Source organism: Myxine glutinosa, chromosome 3 (assembly GCF_964187855.1).
Source record: "Myxine glutinosa chromosome 3, kmMyxGlut1.1, whole genome shotgun sequence".
In the NCBI taxonomy this organism is placed as follows: domain Eukaryota; kingdom Metazoa; phylum Chordata; class Myxini; order Myxiniformes; family Myxinidae; genus Myxine; species Myxine glutinosa.
In genome coordinates this window covers 155,370,373-155,390,686 of record NC_136263.1, presented here as the reverse complement: position 1 = coordinate 155,390,686, position 20,314 = coordinate 155,370,373, and the positions used below count along the sequence as shown (strand labels likewise).

Below are 20,314 nucleotides of genomic sequence, written 5' to 3'. Positions count from 1 at the left end.
TATTTACATGAAATGGTTTGGTCCAAAGCGAACGGCTTGCGGAGTTTGGTAAAGAAATCGCCATAGCGTGCACAAATGCGCAGGAAAGCGAAAGAATCGCAAATTAGTTTTAATTAGTTTTAAAACATAGTTTAACGCCAACATAGTTTGCCAACGTGAAATAAATGAATACGCTCTCAAATGTGCCGTCCGAGGCAGAGTCTGTTCGGCACGTTCGGCACACGTGATAGCTCGCTGCTCTCTGATTGGTTGAATCGTTTTTTGGACATAGCTCGGTAACTACTTGTCCGATTAATATGAAACCTTGAAAAGGCACATCCTCGGGTCCCCAGCAATATACCTGGCAAGTTGCAAGTATATCGGACCCGTGGTTGTCGAGAAACAGCGGTCACAGACAAACAAACAAACACACACACAGACACACACACACACACACACACACACACACACACACACACACACACACACACACACACACACACACACACACACACACACACACACAGATTACTGGAATTATAGATAGATAATGTCTTTTGTCTAATGCTAAAGATTATCGCTGGAGCCTAAACCTTGTCCCCACCGCCCCCCCCGCCCCCCCCCCCCACATTCATTATTGTTATGTCGGTAGGATAGTGATATGTAGAGCCAGATAGATCTGTGTAGGTAACGTGCTTCGTCTGTCACGGTAAGGAATCTACCTTGTAATAAGTTCTGTGTGTTTAGGCGTTTTTTCGGTTAAGAGTATACCTGTGAGCATACCAGGATGTTCGAGTGATAAGTAGCGTAGGAATTAAAGAGTAGCGCCCCTGTGTGTCACACCTGGTAGCTAAACCTTTGTCCCTTATGGCAATGCACACCACTTAGACACTTAGTTAGGATCTCCTTAGTGCAACATTAAATGATTCCCTTCCCTGACAGTGATTTCGGAAGGAACAGGCAAAGAAACCAGGCCGGGGCACCGCCGATGATGGCCGCCGCCAACTACACCTCCGACAGGCCTAACCACATTGAGTGCCACGCGCTATCACCACGCTACACGCTACACGCTTCGTGCTATCACCACGCTACATGCTACGAGCTATCGCCACGCTACGGTCCTGTGATTGGTCGGCGCGCTGGGCGCGAACCTCCAGCCAACGGGTGCGAGAGGCGCGAAGCTGGAAGGTTCGGTGGAAGTCGCTGGTTGGTAGCGCGCCAAGGCTGACGTCACCGAAAAGGTTATTTAAGGGAGCGCCGAACGTCATTTTCTCTCTGGCTCTTCTTCGTCCTGTGCAGCAGGGGTCTCTTGCGACTCTTGCATATCTTGCGGTTCGTGCTCTTGTTTGCGCAGCTAGCCTTTTTGGACATCCGGCGTTTCGTTTTGCGCAACCCGAGTTGAGTTGAGTCATAGCCCGAGTGGAGTTCGCTTGCGTCTTGCACGTTTGCTTCGGGAGAGCGGACTGGGACGTGGCAGGCCGATCGTGTGTGAAGATCGACCTCGCTTGGAGCCGCTAGCCTGCGTTGGACGCGCGGTGCTTTTCCTGCTGTGGGACCTCGTGGGTGCTTTGGAATTTGGAGCAAGGCCTGGTGGCGCGTGAGCACGAGCGGAACTTGGAGCCGTGTGGTGGACGATACCAAGACAAGACGAGGGACAGATAAGGCCAATCCCCATTACATTTTACACAACGTGTTCTTTTCCTTTAATTCATATTCCTGTGTCTTGTTTCTGATATCTGTGTGTGGGGATGTCCCAATTTAGGCTTCTTTATTAGTTTATTACCGCGTTTTCCTGTTCCTGCATTCCGGTTCAATAAACCCTTGGATTATTTTCCTTTCCCATTCAAATCTGTGCCCGCTTGAGTTGATTGCCCCTACAGGGTCGGAGTGTCGCAGTTAAGTGCTTGCAAAGCCTCCATTTTCCTTCTTCCTCCCGCGTTTTATAGCCGAATCTGTGTTTGGTCGTCGCCTCCAATAAAACTGTTTAGGCCTATCCGCGGTCTCTGGTGTTAACCGGGGTCGCACGACATTATTATGAGGAAATTGGATTCATTTTAAGCTGTTTCAGTTAAAGTTGCACTTTTCAAAAACATAACTACAATGTTAAGCGAGGACTAACTGTAATAATAAAGATTCATATTATTATCTTATTCAACTATACATACAAATGAAAATAATAATAATAATCTGTATCGATTCCATATCTGGCAAGTACCTAATTACAAATTTGACCTGTTGGTTGTATAATTATTGAGGTGAGACTGTTCCACTGAAGCAGTGCTCCTATAAGTTATGGAAGGAATTTGGAACTTATCCATAAAAGCAGCACACAATTCCTCTTTTTGAAAAGGACAGTGTCATCTTTAACATCCATTTATGAATGCAAGTAGACACAACAGCTGGCTTTATGTCCCGGTTGAAGGACGGCATACTAATTGATGTGACCTCTTTCCTGGCGAAATACATCGAATCGTTAAAAGTTTGGCTGGGAATAGAACCAAGACTGAAAACCTCAAAGGCAAGTTAGCACACTCCCTATGAACTATCCTGTCGGAATAATCACAGCAACAAGTAGAACGGCACTCGATAGAGCAGCATACCTCCATCAAGCTGAACAGTTTATGCTTTGTATCCCAATGATAGGCCAGATCTGGATTCGGAACTGAACCAAAATCTCATCAGCTTGTTCTTGTCAGCCATCAAACTCATCGAGCTAATTTTGTCATAAGCCGTGCACAACTTTTTGAAATATCATGTTTTTTATCGTTTTGGTCCTATTGCTCCATGGTGAAGAATCAATTCAAATATAAAAAAAACAACTCGTATCCACATTCGGATCTTCACTAAAATCTAAATGATTCGTCCTTGTCATACACCCAATCTGACCACCATGTTTCAGCCGAATCCGTCCACAACTTGTTGAGATATCCTGCTCACAGACAAACAGACAAACAAACAAGAAAGGTTTATGCAGAGCACGATACTTGCAAAATACACCCCAACCCCCAAACAAGTTGCCATGAATACATCAACCTGTCTATTTCATTAAGATTTAAATTGACGATCTTAATCAGAGCTCAGGTCAATCAGATGAAAATGGATGATTTTTGATGTTTGACCTTGAGATGACCTTTGACATTTTCACCTCAAATTAGTTGATTTCCCAATTCAGTGATGCACTATGGAATTACTGTTTAATTTTCAAGTTAATAGGATGAAAACTGACTATTTTTGTTTAGATGAAAATTGGTGATTTTAGAAGTTTGACCTTGACTTGACCTTTAACATTTTGATGTTAAAAATAGTTGGTTTATCAATTCAGTGTGGAATTATAAAATTGCTGTTTAATTTTGAGTTACTCTGGAATACCTCAAGAGCACAAACTCTGCTACTGTCAATTTGTGGGCCATCATCATACTATGTAAGCATTTGCAAAAATGTGAGGTTTCGGGAGTGCGATTGATAAGAGGAAAGAAAATGAGATGAGAGGCAAGAAAGGTGCTGGTCGGTGATGTGAAAAGAGGAAAAGAGATGGGTTTATGAGATCAGAGAGATATGAAAATATATGCAGAGACAATACTCGAGAAGTTGAGAAAAGTAAAAAAAAATTCATTCAAAATCTTGGGTTGATGTGGCAACAGTTTGAGGCCATCATTTAAAAATCTGTGATAGCCTGAAATGCAACTGAGGGCAGTTTACATTTTACCTGTACTTTTGTTTATAGCTATAACTATATCACTAATTCATTAATGATAACTAACTAAAAATAAAACGAACTCAACACTGTCAGCGTCATTCTGAGCAGATAATGACAAACAGAACTTCCTTAGTCTGTCAAAATTAGATATTGTACTTCAGGACATCCATTAAAGCAGGCCAATCATGGCTTTTGATATTAGGTACAATCAGAAGTACCATGAAAACAATAAATAAAATACTTGAAGCACCATCATATTGGGTATTCTTTTTTTATTTTGTAATGCATTGTGAATTGCAGTATACTCGACTGTACTTGCATATAATTATAAATGTATGCATACATACATATATATATATATATATATATATATATATATATATATATATATATATATATATATATATATATATATATATAAATATATATATATATATATATATATATATATATATACATATATATATATATACATACATATATATATATATATATATATATATATATATATATATATTTATATATATATATATATATATATATATATATATATATATATATATATATATATATATATGGCGGACACAAGGGACACGAATTCAGCGCACCAGCAGGTGGCGCGAACGTCCAGGCGGGGAAATGGAATGCATGCCCCGCCTATCGACCGATCGGCCACGCCCGGGGACTAGGCATGGCCTCGGGATATATATGCGGGCTCTAAGCTCGAGCCCGCTCAGTGCTGAAGTACGAGCTTTCGAATAAAGACTTTGTTATACCAACGCGTTGTCGCCTACCTCTCTGGCAATCGAGTCGTGTGTGCGCAGCACCACACTGGTGACCCCGATTGGTTCAGCCATTGCTGACCACCGAACGCGCCATGGCCACCAACGCCGTCGCAGTTAAACTCCCGGAGTTTTGGGACGCACAAGCCGACGTTTGGTTCGTCCAGGCCGAAGCTCAATTTCAGCTCCGAGGCATAACGGCGGACGAGACCCGGTACTACCACGTGGTCGCCGCCCGAGTCGTGCCCATCCTTTGGCGCCCGCCGGGCGACAACAAGTACGAGGCGCTCAAACGTCTCCTGCTCGCCACGTTCGGGCTCACGGAGATCGAACGGGCCGACCGCCTCCTGGACCTTCCCGAACTCGGCGACACACAACCATCTGTGTGGATGGATTTTATGCTGTCGCTGCTTGGTGACCAACCCCCAGATTTCTTATTCTGGGCGCTTTTCCTACGCCAGCTACCCGCACAGGTACGCCTCGCGCTGGCCGGTTCCAAGATAAAGGAACCCCGCGCCCTGGCCGTAGAGGCCGACAAGTTTTTCGCGGCCTGCGACACGCGGTCGGTGTATGGTGCAGCCGTAGTGGATCCCGGGGCAGAGGCGACAGCGCCCCCGGCTTCCCTCGTGGCCGCTGCTGCGCCCCGCCCACTACCGCCACCGCCAACACCACGGCCGCCGCGGCCGCCGCCGCAAACCTGGTGCTACTACCATGCCAGGTTTGGCCGCAAGGCTAAAACGTGTCGCCCGCCGTGCTCTTTTGACAGGTCGGGAAACGACCGGGCCGGCGCTCAGTAGCGGCCCTGAGCATCGGCCATTCCGGCAGCCTCCTGTTCATCACGGACACCTTGTCCGGGCGCCGTTTTCTTTGTGACACAGGAGCACAGGAAAGCGTCCTCCCTGCCTCCATGTCCGACAAGCAAACCGCGGGCCGGGGCCCCGCTTTGCTTGCCGCCAACGGTATACCCATCCGCACATTCGGGAAGCGTTGCCTCTCCCTGCGGTTCGGAGGGCAGCGCTTTCAATGGTCGTTCGTGACCGCCAGCGTGCCAATGGCACTGCTCAGTGCGGACTTGCTATGTGTGAATGGGCTGTTGGTCGACGTGAAGCGCAGACGGCTCGTCCAGACCGAAACCTTCAGCTCGCTCGCTTGTTCGCTGGGCGGCTCACTGAGTGGCTCACCGAGCGGCTTGCCAAGCGGCTTGCTGGAGGGTTCCGTACCGGCGAGTTTAGTTTGCACACTTCCGGCAGCGGACGACTTTACCCGCCTCCTCGCCAGTTTCCCTGCCCTCACGTGGCCCACCTTCTCAGCGGTGGCCGTTAAACACGGGGTGGAGCAACATATCCCCACGGTCGGGCCGCCGGTCTATGCCTGGGCACGCCAACTCGAGCCCAGGAAGCTCGCTGTGGCAAAAGCGGAGTTCGCCACGCTGGAGCGGCTGGGGATCGTACAGCGCTCCAACAGCGCTTGGGCTTCTCCTCTGCACATTGTGCCGATGCCCGGCGGAGGATGGCGGCCGTGCGGGGACTACCGCCGGCTCAATGATGCCACCACCCCCGACCGCTACCCGGTCCCGCATATCCAGGACTTTTCCGCCCGGTTGGCAAACACGACCGTGTTTTCCAAGGTGGACCTCATCCGGGGCTACCACCAGGTCCCCGTCCAACCGGACAACGTCCCGAAGACGGCCGTCATTACCCCTTTCAGCCTCTTCGAGTTCCTGAGAATGCCTTTCGGGTTGAAGAATGCAGCCCAGGCGTTCCAACGGTTTATGGACAGCGTCTTGTGTGACTTACCTTTCCTGTTTGTCTACCTGGACGACATCCTGGTCGCGAGCGCGTCCCGGGAGGAGCACCTGCTCCACCTCCGCACACTCTTCGAACACCTGGGCCAGCATGGCCTAATCATCAACCCCGCCAAGTGCCGTTTCGCCCTCGCCACCATCGACTTCTTGGGGCACCGAATCACCAGGCACGGGGCCGTCCCTTTACCGGCCAAGGTGGAGGCGGTCAAGGATTGCCCGTGGCCCCGCACGATCAAGGGGCTCCAGGAGTTCCTGGGCATGGTAAATTTTTACCACCGCTTCGTGCCCCACGTCGCCCAGCTCCTCCGCCCCTTGCACGAGGCATTCCGGGGCAAGCCGGGCAAAGGTGACATCGCCTGGTCGGCGCCGATGACCGCGGCATTTGAGGGTGCAAAGCTGGCCCTGGCCGACGCCACCATGCTGGCGCACCCGGCGCCCGATGCACCGATCGCCCTCACCACCAACACGTCGCACTACGCGGTGGGCGCGGTGCACGAGCAGTGGGTGCGTGGTGCTTGGCAACTGCTGGCGTTTTTTAGCCGGCAGCTTCACCTGCACGAACGCCGCTATAGCACCTTCGACCGCGAGCTGCTTGGGCTCCACCTGGCGGTCCGACACTTCCGCCATCTGCTGGAGGGCCGCCCGTTCACGGCTTTCGTCGACCACAAGCCCCTTGTGTTCGCGATGGCCAAGGTCGCCGAGCCATGGTCGGCACGGCAGCAGCATCACCTCTCTGCCGTGTCCGAGTACACGACGGACATCCGTCATGTGGCGGGTAAAGACAACCCGGTGGCGGATTGCCTTTACTGGTCCGTCGTGCTCGCGGTCCACCTCGGGGTCGACTATGCCCGGATGGCGGAGGACCAGACCGCCGACCCCAGCGTCCAGGCCTTGCGGGCTGCTGTCACAGGCCTCCGCGTCACCGAGGTGCCGTTCGACGCCCCGGGCACGGCCCTCCTATGCGACGTCTCCCTCGGCCGGCCTCGCCCCATCGTGCCCGCTGGCTGGCGGCACCCAGTTTTCAACGCCATCCACGGCCTGTCCCACCCGGGCACGTAGGCATCCCAAAAGCTCGTCGCGGCGAAGTTCGTCTGGCACGGTGTCCGGAAGGACGTCCGCGACTGGGCCAGGACGTTCCTCGTGTGCCAGTGCGCAAAGGTCCACCGCCACACCCAGGCCCCGTTGGCCCCGTTTGCGGTGCCCGAGCGTCGGTTCGACCATGTGCACGTCGACTTGGTGGGACCTCTGCCCCCCTCGCGGGGGTTCACCCACCTCCTCACCATGGTGGACCGCACCACATGGTGGCCGGAGGCCGTCCCATTGGCGGCGACGTCTGCAGCTGATGTGGCGCAAGCCTTCATTGCCACTTGGGTTGTCCGGTTCGGTTCCCCCTCGGACATCTCGTCCGACCGCGGCCCCCAGTTCACCTCGGAGCTCTGGGCTGCGCTGGCGCAAGGGTTCGGGGTGACACTACACCGCACCACGGCCTACCACCCCCAGGCCAATGGCCTGTGCGAGCGCTTTCATCGCTCAATGAAGGCCGCGCTCCGGGCCAGCCTCCGCGACGGCGGCTGGGTCGACAGACTCCCCTGGGTCCTGCTGGGCCTCAGGACGGCGCCCAAGGACGACCTGCGCGCGTCCTTGGCGGAGCTGGTCTTCGGGCAACCACTGCGGGTACCGGGTGAATTTATCCCCGACTCCACGGCTCCTTGGTCCGCGGCGCAACAGCGCTCCGCCCTTCAGGAGACCGCCCGGAGGTTCGTCCCGGTGCCGACGGCACACCACGGTTGCCTGCCTTCCCACGTCGCCCCGGAGCTTCACACGGCGAAGTACGTCTTCGTCCGGCACGACGCCCACTGGGCACCGCTACGGCCCCCGTATGACGGGCCCTTCCGTGTGCTGGAGACCGGCGACAAATTTTTCACCATCGACATCAGCGGTGCCCCGGATCGCATCTCCGTGGACCGCCTCAAGCCGGCCCACCTCGATCTGGACCACCGCCCGCAAGCAGCTCTGCCTCCGCGTCGAGGCCGCCCCCCAGCGGTCGGACCCCCGGCACCCCTCAGCCCCGTCGTCCCGCCACCCCCCAGACCGGCACCCATTGCCAGGGGGCGTTTCGGCCGGGTCATCTGGCTTCCCCGCAAACTCACCCTTCAGGTGCGCGGGAATTCTGGGGGGGTGCGTGTGGCGGACACAAGGGACACGAATTCAGCGCACCAGCAGGTGGCGCGAACGTCCAGGCGGGGAACTGTAATGCATGCCCCGCCTATCGACCGATCGGCCACGCCCGGGGACTAGGCGTGGCCTCGGGATATATATGCGGGCTCTAAGCTCGAGCCCGCTCAGTGCTGAAGTACGAGCTTTCAAATAAAGACTTTGTTATACCAACACGTTGTGGCCTACCTCTCTGGCAATCGAGTCGTGTGTGCGCAGCACCACATATATATATACATATATATATATATATATATATATATATATATATATATATAGATATATATATATTGGAGCAAGTGTTTAGACAACCGCTTTACGCCCAGTTGTTGGAGAAAGCAGGCCTGATGCCACCCACAATTATAACGAGAAAAAAAATCATACATCTCCCATTTTGGTGCCATGGTAAGCCGAAGACATCTTTGTAAGTGCTATGTTCACAATCCCCATGCCCTTCCTATAAGTCTTCCATTCAGTGTAAAATAACCTATGTTACTGTGAAAAGGATCATCAGATATCGAAAGGTTGGAGCTGATAGGCGTTGTAGGTGTTGTGAAGGTGACTTTATGTATAGGCCTTAGGCTTCAGCATATGAGCCAGTTAAATAATGATGTGTGCATTTTTACAACAGGAACAATATGCCTTCATCCACACGTGCACTCTTGAGATGTGGCGTCAGCTCCAGCAGACACAGAATGATGGACAGAAGGAAAACAATCTGTGTTCAAATGATGAGATGAGGGAAGAGGGAGAGTCTTCAAATGGGACAGAAGACGCGAATGATCTCTCGGTTCCTACCATCATAATCCACCCTGCTTCTGAGGAAACACAGCTGTTGGCAACCAATGAACAAACTCAAGTTGGAGACAACCCAGTGCTTCTGGACGATGGTAAGATGACAAGGTTTGTTCATGAAGAGACGTGTTTTTTATTTTATTCCTTTATAGTTCATAATTGTTTATTCAGTGAAAGCTGTACTTGTAATAGGCATCCACAACTATCCTTGACTAGGTTGTGGAATGTCGGCCGATTCACATGGAACGATTCACATGAAACTTTCAAAATAGTAGCGCCTACCCATGGATAATTTTTTATTAACAAGGTTACATGATGATTGGATGGAAAATGTGGCCGTCGTTCCAAAAAAAAAATCTATGTTTTGCAGGCATGGTTTGCATGGTGATTCGTGTACCAGGAATAAACGGCCTTAACCTCGCTTCATTCGGCCTCAGACAAATTATTCTGCCCAGTGTAAATCACCACATAAAACAGGTAGTTGCATGAATGAGGAATCATAAAACGAAACGTGAATTCAAAATTTAAACATTTCATTGTGAGATATAATCATCTTTTTAAGGCGTAGCCCATAGGGCAATGCCATCTGGAACAGCATTTGTCTGTCCGTATCGTGTATGTACAGTCACGTGAAAAAGTAAGTACACCCCATGTAAAGTTTTGACTTTTTCAACATATTTCAGCATACAGCTATTTGATCTTCATTTCAACAATATTGAGAGATAAAGGTGATATAATATAACAAATATCATGAAACATTTACATTTTGTCGTCCATTGTATAATTTTAATAAACATAAATGCAAATTTCGCATGTGGAAAAAGTAAGTACACCCTTGGCTCTAATAGGTGGTATTGCCCCCTTTGGCAGAAACAACCTCAAGTAGGCGTTTCTTATCACTGTCTACCAGTCTCTGACATCGACTGGGAGAAATTTTTGCCCACTCCTCCATGCAGAATTCTTTCAGCCGTGCGATGTTTGAGGGGTTTCTTGCATGCACAGCTCATTTCAAATCCCCCCACAACATCTCGATGGGATTTAGATCCGGGCTTTGACTTGGCCATTCCAGAACCCTCCATTTCTTTCTTTTCAGCCATTCCTTGGTGGATTTACTGGTATGTTTAGGGTCATTGTCATGTTGCAAGGTCCACCTTCGGTTGAGCTTCAACTTTCCGACAGATGGCCTCACATTATCCTCAAGCACCGTCTGGTACAATGAAGAATTCATAGTGGATTATATGATGGTGAGCTGCCCAGGCCCTGATGCAGCAAAGCTGCCCCAAACCATAATATTTCCACCACCATGCTTTCCAGTTGGTATCAGGTTCTTGGGGTCAAATGCTGTCTTTGGTTTTCGCCAAACATGTCTTCTGGTACTGTGGCCAAATAGCTCTACCTTTGACTCATCTATCCAGAGCACATTGTTCCAGATGTGCTGGTCTTTGCCTAGGTGTTCATTGGCAAACTTTAGTCTTGCCCTGATGTTCTTTCTGGACAGCAAAGGTTTCCTCCTGGCACACATCCCATGTATATCAAATTTGTGCAGCCTCTTGGTAATGGTAGACTCGTGCACTTTGACATCAACAGTGGCAAGAGCTACCTGTAGGTCCTGTGATGACATTCTGGGGTTCTTCGAGACTTCTTTCAGCATCTTTTGGTCTGCTCTCGGGCTGAACTTGAGGGGCAGCCTGGCCTGAACAAGTTGGCGGGTGTTTGAAATCTTCTCCACTTGGAGATGATCTTCCGGACAGTGGAATGATTGATTTCAAATTGTTTGGAGATCTTTTTAAATCCCTTCCCAGATTCTTAGGCATCGATAACCTTCTTTCTGAAGGCCTCAGAGAGCTCTTTTGATCTAGGCATGGTGACGCCGCACACTTCAAAAACAAAGAGCAAACCAAACGAAATGTCTGAGGTTTAAATAAGACAGGTTCCTCCGAGATCCTCTCTAATGATGTTCTAATCATTTGCACCTGAGCTGGTGCACCTGATTCTAATTTTAGGTATTTGAAGTCGTTATAAATGTAGGGGTGTACTTACTTTTTCCACATACGAAATTTGCATTTATGTTTATTTAAATTATACAATGGACTACAAAATATAAATGTTTCATGATATTTGTTATATTATATTACCTTTATCTATCAATATTGTTGAAATGAAGATCAAATAGCTGTACGTTGAAATATGTTGAAAAAGTCAAAACTTTACATGGGGTGTACTTACTTTTTCACATGACTGTATGTTTGTATGTGTGCCCCTCACAAACGTCCACCAATCAGAGCTGAGGATCTGGTCACATGACATGGGGATAGCAGGTCCAAGCACGGCGACACCGTTGTTAGACTAATTTTGGAAGTTTGGAAGTTGTTAGACGCCAAAAAGGGGGCAGACTGAACAGTGCAGACAATGAAGAAGCGCACCAACAGTGCCTGTGATCTCAAATCCTGTTGCGCTGTGCTTCTTCATTGTCTGCACTGTTCAGCCTGCGCCCTTTTTGGCGACCACCCATCTGCCTTAAATACAGAAAATATCACTCCCATCCACAAGAAGGGTGCAAAAACATATACTATCAACTACAAACCAGTAAGCTTAGTCAGTTTTTTTTTTTTTTTTTTTTTTTTGTATACTGAATCGAGGCTCGTGAAAGAGCTAACATTTACTTCACAAACAAATCAACCAGACAAACAAAATACCCAAAAAGAGGGAGCAGAAGACAAGATGGGGAGAGAAGGGGAAGCACACAAACACAACATCCGAGAGCAGGGAGATGTGTGGAAGGGAGAGGGCCTGGGGGGAGGAGGCATGGGAAGGGGGGGGGGGGGGTGGGAGGGAGAAGTATAAAACACAAGGACACCAAGGACTTCCTGGACAGAAGTTGGTATTTCAAAAAAGTGGAATTGGGGTGAAATTAGCGGGGGTAGAAAAGATCAAGGTTTTGGATGGGGGAAGATAAGAGATGGTGGTGAACAGCCGTTTTGAAGATCTGGAGGGTGGAGTGGGATTGAAGAGAGTGAGGGAGTTTGTTCCAGAGGCGGGAGAAAAGGGGAATGAAGGAGTGAAGGTGAGCAGAGAGTCTTGATTTTGGCAGTTTGACCATAAGAGGGTTGCAGGCAGATCTTGTGCGACCTGTAGGAATATTTGCGGGACAGAGCCCAGAGAGAGCTGGGGGGCAAGGCCAGAGATGAGTCGGTAGAAGACGGAAAGACCACCAACCTGCCTGCGGTGAGTGAGTGAGAGGCCCTTGGAGTTAGCTTCATCGCGGGAGATTCCAATGATTCTGAATGCTTTGGTTTCAACAGCGTGAAGGCGAGCTAGGTGTGAGGCAGGAGCACCAGCCCAGAGGGGAGAGCAGTCTTGTATGTGCATTGAGCTGCGGATGAAAGCCTTGTATGTGGTGAGGAGCTCAGGTGTGCCAAGTTGAAACAGTTCTGGAATCCGTCATTGCTGCTGATGTCACGTCCTTCCTTTTTTCAAACAGCTTGATCATTGACCATTAGTTTGTAATTTCATCCTGATCACTGAACTCTGCACATGCTTCTGCTCTCAGAAATGGGTCTCTCTCTCAAACAACAGGTCTAGACTGTATTCCTGAATTTATAGGCCTCACTATCAGCCATGACCTTTCCCAGGCTGATCATATAGCAAAAGTGGCCTCCAAAGCCAGCTGCAGACTGAGCATCCTCCATCATTCCATCATCCTTGAGAAATCCTATCTACTCATAACCTCTGTCTCCAGCTTAGCTCAATTGAGTGATGCTCTCCCAATGGAGTGAGACCCCAGAATCACATCTCCCTCTCACTGATACTGTGGAATCTAAAGCTTTTAACATTATTAGCATTTCTGATAAAGCAAGGTCTGTTACTCTCATTTCGCAAGCAAGCATCAAGCAGGTCAGGTATTTTTTTTACTGCCTTGCCTCTGGTCTACCTCTGTCTGCTCACTCAACCCTCTGATGCTCCCCAGCTCCTTCTTCTAGTAACCACCTCAAAGTTAAACTCCTAAGACCCAGGCTTTCTACCCACTTCAAACTTTTTTGTTCTTATTTTTTCCCTGTTTGTGGAACTGCCTCTGGAGATGGTTGAATTGCACTCTTCTCTCCAGGGCTTCAAGTAAGCAATGCACCACCACCCCATGGCATCCCCCATCTTTACCTGCAATTTTCATTACCCCCAATTTTCTACCCCCATATAAAAAATATTTTAAAAACCACCTTTAGAGGCCATTTTTCCCCGCAAGCGGGAGTTGGCCTTTTTCGGGGACCGTGGTTGTTGTTGTTTTTTTACTCCCCTTTTTGAAGCAATGTTTTACGGCCGGATGCCCTTCCTGCCGCCAACCCTTTTTGTCGCCTTTTACGACAAACAGGGAATTACCAGTGAACTGGTACTCAATTTGCCGACCTCGGAAGGATGACAGGCTGAGTCAACCCCCCTTGGCCTTAATTCAGCGATCGACCGGGATTCGAACCCAGGATCCTAGGATCCTAAGCTGGCACCCTTGCCGCTAGCCCAACACCAGGCTTTTTTTTCTACCCCCATATACCTAAACCAAATCTCTTTGGGATTGAAGCTGATGTTGGACAGTTCCCAGCTGATGACCCGGATCACCATTGAATCAGGCAGTCATTAACTTGACCAATTCTTCACATCTGTCTCGAAGCAGAGGTCTTTTATATTAATGGTAAGTGGTGTATTTCCCTCAGCCATTGCTTAATGATTAAAACCTCAATTCCTCCATTTTTGTTTAAATATCTGTGTACAGAGAATCAGGATATGGAGGATGTGGAGAAAGCAAGTAAGCAAGACGACCAAGACAGTTCTGATTTTAAAAAGTGAATATACTGCAGGTGAAGATTTTGTCTCATCTTCAGCTCTTCCGACAGGGTGAAGAATGGTGGATGGTAGGAGGGAGAGAGTAGATGATGCTTTTGACCAGCAATGGTAATTCATTTTTTGCAGAGAAGATTAAGATCATACTGTTCAGTTTTGCATCATCTACTCTCTCCGACCATTCTTCAGCACCTCCTCTCGTCATCATCCTGCCACCCAATTTTTTACTTCCTTAAATGCAGGCTGTGCACTCAATATCATGATTCTGTCCTTCCATTCCCTCTATTTTGTCGCTCTTTCCCCCCTGCCTTTGGAGGCAGCCAGCACACTGCCATGTTATGACAAGCTGCCTCCTCTTTTACTTTGTTTTGTCTTATCTGTATTATCAGCATCAACATTGTTTGTTTTCTTCCTTCTCACTCCATTTTAAATCCTCTGGCTGGCAGGATAGCCTGGAGTAGGGACAGGGATCCTCTGGTACGGCCTACCGCACGTTTTTATCCGCTCTGCGTGGTGATGTTTTGTTCAGTATTTTATGTAGCCATTATGTAGGAAGGCCTGGCAGGATAACATGGAGGTATGCAGACATGCTTCTGAGCTGTCTAGCCTGGGTTTGCATTTTGACCCGGCTATAAACTGCCATCCTGGCGTTTCATCAAGCTTACTACAGACTCCTCCATTCCTCGGATGAACATTAAACTGGGTGTCCCATTCGTTAGCATTAGTCGGTGGTCATTAAATACCACTTGGTGTCATTTGCGAAGGAAAGACGAGTCAATACCGGCTCCATGAACAAATTACAAACTCCTGCACTTGCAGTTGAATATCCTGCGGCAAAGTGCTGACCCGTCCAGGTTGTAACCCCCAGTGGTCTAACCAATGAAACTGCCTCGGCAGCCCTTTGTGCCTAATGGTGCAAAAAGGAATGGAAGAAGAAGAATTATGTAGGAATATTAAAAGTCACATAAAAGTTTTTCCCAACAAATGTTATAACTTCTTCCATCCTCATAAGTTGTACATAACCATATTCACTGTGACATGTGATAGCATCAGTCTTGATAGGAAGTGAACATGATTACAGGAAATACTGGCTTCGCAACCACACACTTGCTCCGTATCTTACCGCATACTCTATGCCAGTGTACAACCTTAGTCTTTGAGATAAAAGCGAGTACGAATAATAATTATTTTGTATTACCATTACCTTTAAAAAGTCTAAACAGTTAAAAAATAATAAGCTGTCAATTACACTAAGTGAATATTTTGTTTTAATAACCGTGGTTGATAAAATGGAGAGTGTTAAGAAGCAGAAAGTTGACTCAGAGTGCTGTGCTTTTCAGTCAGAACTCAGAAAGTCAGAATGATTAGTTACGTTACTTATCTGCACATGTGCTGTTTAAATTACTAACAAATCACAAAGCATATATCTAGCCAGCACCAAGTTTAATAATAGCTGTTCACAACCCTCGGAAGAGGAAAGGTTCCCCACCTCTGGCCGAGAGGTATGCGCACTCACCTTTGAACTGGATTCAAATCCCAGCCCACCTATAAACCGTCATTCTGGTCTTTTGCAGAAGTCACTTAATAGGGCGTTGGCCCACCACGTGCGGCCAGTACGCGCCATGGCATAGAGTCCACCAGCGTCTGGAATTCTGCAGGAGGGAGGTGGTACCATTCTTCCACGAGAAAGTCAATTATTTCACACCTGTTTAATGGAGGTGGAAAACTCTGTTTCAGGCACCGTTCCAGAATATCCCAAAGATGCTCAATTTGGTTCAGATCTAGTGACTGTGAAGGCCATGACATAAGGATAAATCAGTGTCATACTCATCAAACCATTGGGCGACGAGATGTGCTCTGTGGATGGGGGTATTCAGGAGGGTCTCCTATTGCAAGAATGCTAGCCATAATTATAGGCAACCAGGCATGTGCAGCATTTTTATACATGACCCTAAGCATCCTGGAATGTTATTTGCTTACTTAACACATGGGCCACACCTGTGTGGAACCCATTGCTTGGTGTCCATTTACCCAGGCATTTGCATTTTTTTTTGTCCACTACCTGTACATGCCGTCCCTTAGGTGGACGTCAAACCTGACGCCCCGTCTGTCGGAATTAGTTAGTGGACATTAAATATCCCACAGTGTCCTTCGTGAAGAGTAAGTGAGTTATCACCCTGAACAAATTCCACATTCCTGGTGACAGGTTGTCTAGTCGTCTTGGAGGCTTCATGACACCATGTTACACCACTTGTTATCATAGAGTGTGTTTGCTGTCTGGTCAGAAGCCTCTGCACTGTAAACAAATTGACCAGGTAGTTCACATGTTTCATGTGAATGACCTTTGGCAGGAAGGGCAACTAATATCTAGGCCCTTTGATAATTTTTTATTGTCCCCCGTCGCACCGCGGAGCGAAAGGGAGACTATGGTTTTCCCCTCCGTCCGTGTGTCCGTCCGTCCGTGCGGGCGTGCGTGCGTGCGTGCGTACGTGTGTGCGTAAGTGAAGGACCGCATTCGAATTTGGTGTGTGGGTGCAACCCACGTCAAAATCCAAGATGGCCGCCGCCTTGTATATCTGACGCCATGTATGTCTGAACCTTGTGAGCGGAATATCTTGAAAAATAAGCGAAGTACCAACTTTAATCTGGTGTGTGGGTGTATCTAGGCATAAGGAAGAAGGCTATTGAAAATTGGGTCGCCAAGTGAAAATCCAAGATGGCCGCCACCATATATATGTCTGAACCTTGTGAGCGAAATATCTTGAAAAATAAGCGAAGTACCAACTTCTAATCTGGTGTGTGGGTGTACCTACGCATGAGGAAGAACCCTATTGAAAATTGGGTCGCCAAGTAAAATTCCAAGATGGCCACCGCCATGTATGTCTGAACCTTGTGAGCGGAATATCTTGAAAAGTAAGCGAAGTACCAACTTCTAATCTGGTGTGTGGGTGTATCTAGGCATAAGCAAGAATGCTATTGAAAATTGGGTCGCCACGTCAAAATTCAAGATGGCCGCCACCATATATATGTCTGAACCTTGTGAGCGAAATATCTTGAAAAATAAATGAACTACTAACTTCTAATCTGGTGTGTGGGTGTATGGCCGCCTTGCGTCTTCCACTTTGTCAACTCGCATCACTTCACCGACGGGGGACCTAGGCGTAACGCTTGTTCCATTTGATTTGCAATCTGTATATGAAAGGAAAGAATCGATATATTTTTTTCAATACCTAGAAGGTAAGGGAAAATGCAATACTCAAAGAAAGTCTTATTTTTCTATTGTCACTCATGATTGGCTGTGACATGTCACATGCTTTTCACAATATTTTTGTATGATTCCACTGTAAATCGAGTGCATCGACTTTATTTGTTAATCGATAACAACCACACTAACAAGATAAACTTTCACCACAGATGAAGGTGAGAACGAACTCTCCACGTGCAACAACTCTTCGCAAGCTGAATGATCTCTGCCTTTGATGGTCAAAGGCCTGTGACAACTATTTTTTGTTTTGTGATTGAAAAACTGAACAAACTGACTTCAGACTTGTCTGGCTCTCGCTCAGACAGGCAAGGCCTTGAATTTTCAAAGTTACTGTTAATCTTTGTTTAGCTAAAGCATTGTTGGCAAGAAACCAACCAAAGTTGATCTAGTTTGTCCTTGACTTACATGACTTCATTGCATGCCTTTCAGCAATAAGCATTCAGCCTTTAAGTTTGTTTTTTATTATGTGCTTTTTATTCATAACATTCCCTTCAATGTTGCTCCAAACATGGCAGTAGTTGCAGCACCGCATCGATCACGACTCTTTGCTCTGCAATGACTGATGTTAAATGTTTCATGTGTTTCTCTGATATAATCAAGCTTTTGGTTCATGCATCTTATCAAAGCTCAGTGTACAGTGGTATTTGACTTGAACTGTTTACATTTCATTTTTAAATTACCTTTTTCAACATGAAAATTTCTCATGTTTGAGCTTTCCCTCCTACACTCTTCATTGCTCGGGGCAAACAAGGTTGAGTTTTCAAAATCGCAATAATTTATCCCTTCAATGTTGCCCCAGCTATAAACTGCCATCCTGATGTTTCGCAGGCAGGATGATTCACCAATGTGTGTGCCATCCCTCGGATGGACGTTAACCTGGGCGTAACATCTGCTGAAATTAGTTAGTGGACGTTAAAGACCAGACGTTGTCCTTCGCAAAGAGTATGTGAGCTATGGCCGGCACCATGACCAAATTCCTGCCTGAATGTGCATCAGGGCCACAACTGTGCCTCAATGATGATGCAGCTAGCGGGCTGATTTCAGAATTAAATCCTAGTCCAATATGCATTCGTTAACAACATCTCAAATAATAAGAATCCATATATGTGTTACCTCACAGCCTGGTGTTGGCTTAGCGGTTGGGGTGCCGGCTTGGGATCATAGGATCCTGGGTCCGAATCCCGGTCGATCGCTGAATTAACGCCGGGGAGTTGACTCAGCCTGTAATCCTTCCGAGGTCCGCAAATTGAGGACCAGTTCACTGGTAATTCCCTGTGTGTCGCAAGAGGCGACTAACATGGTTGGCGGCAGGAAGGGCATCCGGCCGTAAAACATTGCTTCCAAAAGGGGACCACGGTGCCTGAAAAAGGCCAACCCCTGCGCTGCGGGGGGAAATGGCCTCTAAAGGTGGTTCATATGTGTTAACTTGCCAATACATCGTGCGATAACGTGATCACATTAAGAAGAATGTCTTTGGTGAAGAGTAGGCGAGCTCCTTCCTCTATCCTGTATAAAGGGGATAGCAGGAGGAAACAAGAGGCCTTTCAAAAACTGATTTCCTTGCCAACAAAGTACAGTATCGTCCTTCCTTGCCTCAGGAGCCATGACTTCAGTTCGCAAACAAATAATGGAATATTTAACATGTTATTTCTGCAGTTTATATGAATTCTACTGTTGCATCATGAGCAAAACTCAGGATTCCCGGTAGTATTATTGCAATGTGATCATCCAAACAGTGTGATGCAAGAAGCCATCGATTTGAAGTTTGTGCTCCACTTGACCGAAAACACAAACACTGCACCAGACACAAGCTTCTTGTTCTCCAACCACAACCTGTCTCAAGCTTAGCTCACATCGCAAGCAGTGGACGCGGCACCATCATGCTAACACTTTCCTCTAAGTGTGCAATTGTACTCTTCTCTTGTCATGTGTGGAGGTGTTATTGATGGTTGGTGCAAAGACATGCGAGATTGTAGCGTCATTCTCCAATGTAGTTTAAGCTGAGATGGTTGTTTTCACATTGGTTTGGGCCTAAATTGTCAAAGAGCACAATTACTGGAAGTCAAGTCAACAAGGGTAAGGATTATATAAGGAAAGGGATGAGTTGATTCGAGGGTGAGTGGATAGAAGAAGGAGGAATGACTGGAAGTACATTTTACATTTACATTTTACATTTACATTTCCTGGAAGTACATTTTACATTTACATTTTACATTTACATTTCCTGGAAGTACATTTTACATTTACATTTCCTGGAAGTACATTTTACATTTACATTTCCTGGAAGTACATTTTACATTTACATTTTACATTTACATTTCCTGGAAGTACATTTTACATTTACATTTTACATTTACTGGAAGTACATTTTTGTTCACATATCTGTGTTTTTTTTATTGTGAAGGAACTTTGGGGAGTGGAATGGGGAGAGGGAGTGTCTTATAAACACAATGATGGACACGTTTCATACACACTTGGATTATAACCATCGAGAGGATAAAGACTTTCGATACACAAGTAGAAGCTCATGGAAGAGCTGAACGTTTGCACTAGCTCGAATGATGAAGAAATCCATAGACTCACGTCTTCATTCTGTTTTGAATCAATCATTTGTAAACTTAATCAAAAAGCAATGTACCCATCCGGTCTATCAGATGTTGTGGAGGAAGGTGTGCTATGTCCACTGCAATTCAATCTTTATTATTAATTGCAAAATTGAAGATTTTTCAAGTATATTGGTTGATCTTGTGCGTTGTTAATTGGCAAAAAAAAAAAAAAAAAATTTGCAAGTATGTTGCAAAAATTGTGTGTGTGTGTGTGTGTGTGTGTGTGTGTGTGTGTGTGTGTGTGTGTGTGTGTGTATGTGTTTGTTTGTGTGTGTGTGTGTGTGTGTGTGTGTGTGTGTGTGTGTGTGTGTGTTTGTGTGTGTGTTTGTTTGTCTGTCTGTC

General features: G+C 47.1%; 1 protein-coding gene across 1 annotated transcript in view; it reads left to right on the top strand.

The window, feature by feature from the left end:
* LOC137423110 (receptor-type tyrosine-protein phosphatase O) overlaps positions 1 to 20,158 on the top strand; it is a 100,036-nt gene extending 79,878 nt beyond the window's left edge. The window contains exons 12-13 of the mRNA XM_068109926.2: positions 9,108 to 9,366; positions 17,516 to 20,158. Of these exons, the coding sequence (XP_067966027.1) occupies positions 9,108 to 9,366; positions 17,516 to 17,568 (312 nt within the window). The 3' untranslated portion in view covers positions 17,569 to 20,158. The remainder of the gene's footprint in view (positions 1 to 9,107; positions 9,367 to 17,515) is intronic.
* The last annotated feature ends 156 nt before the right edge of the window (positions 20,159 to 20,314 follow it).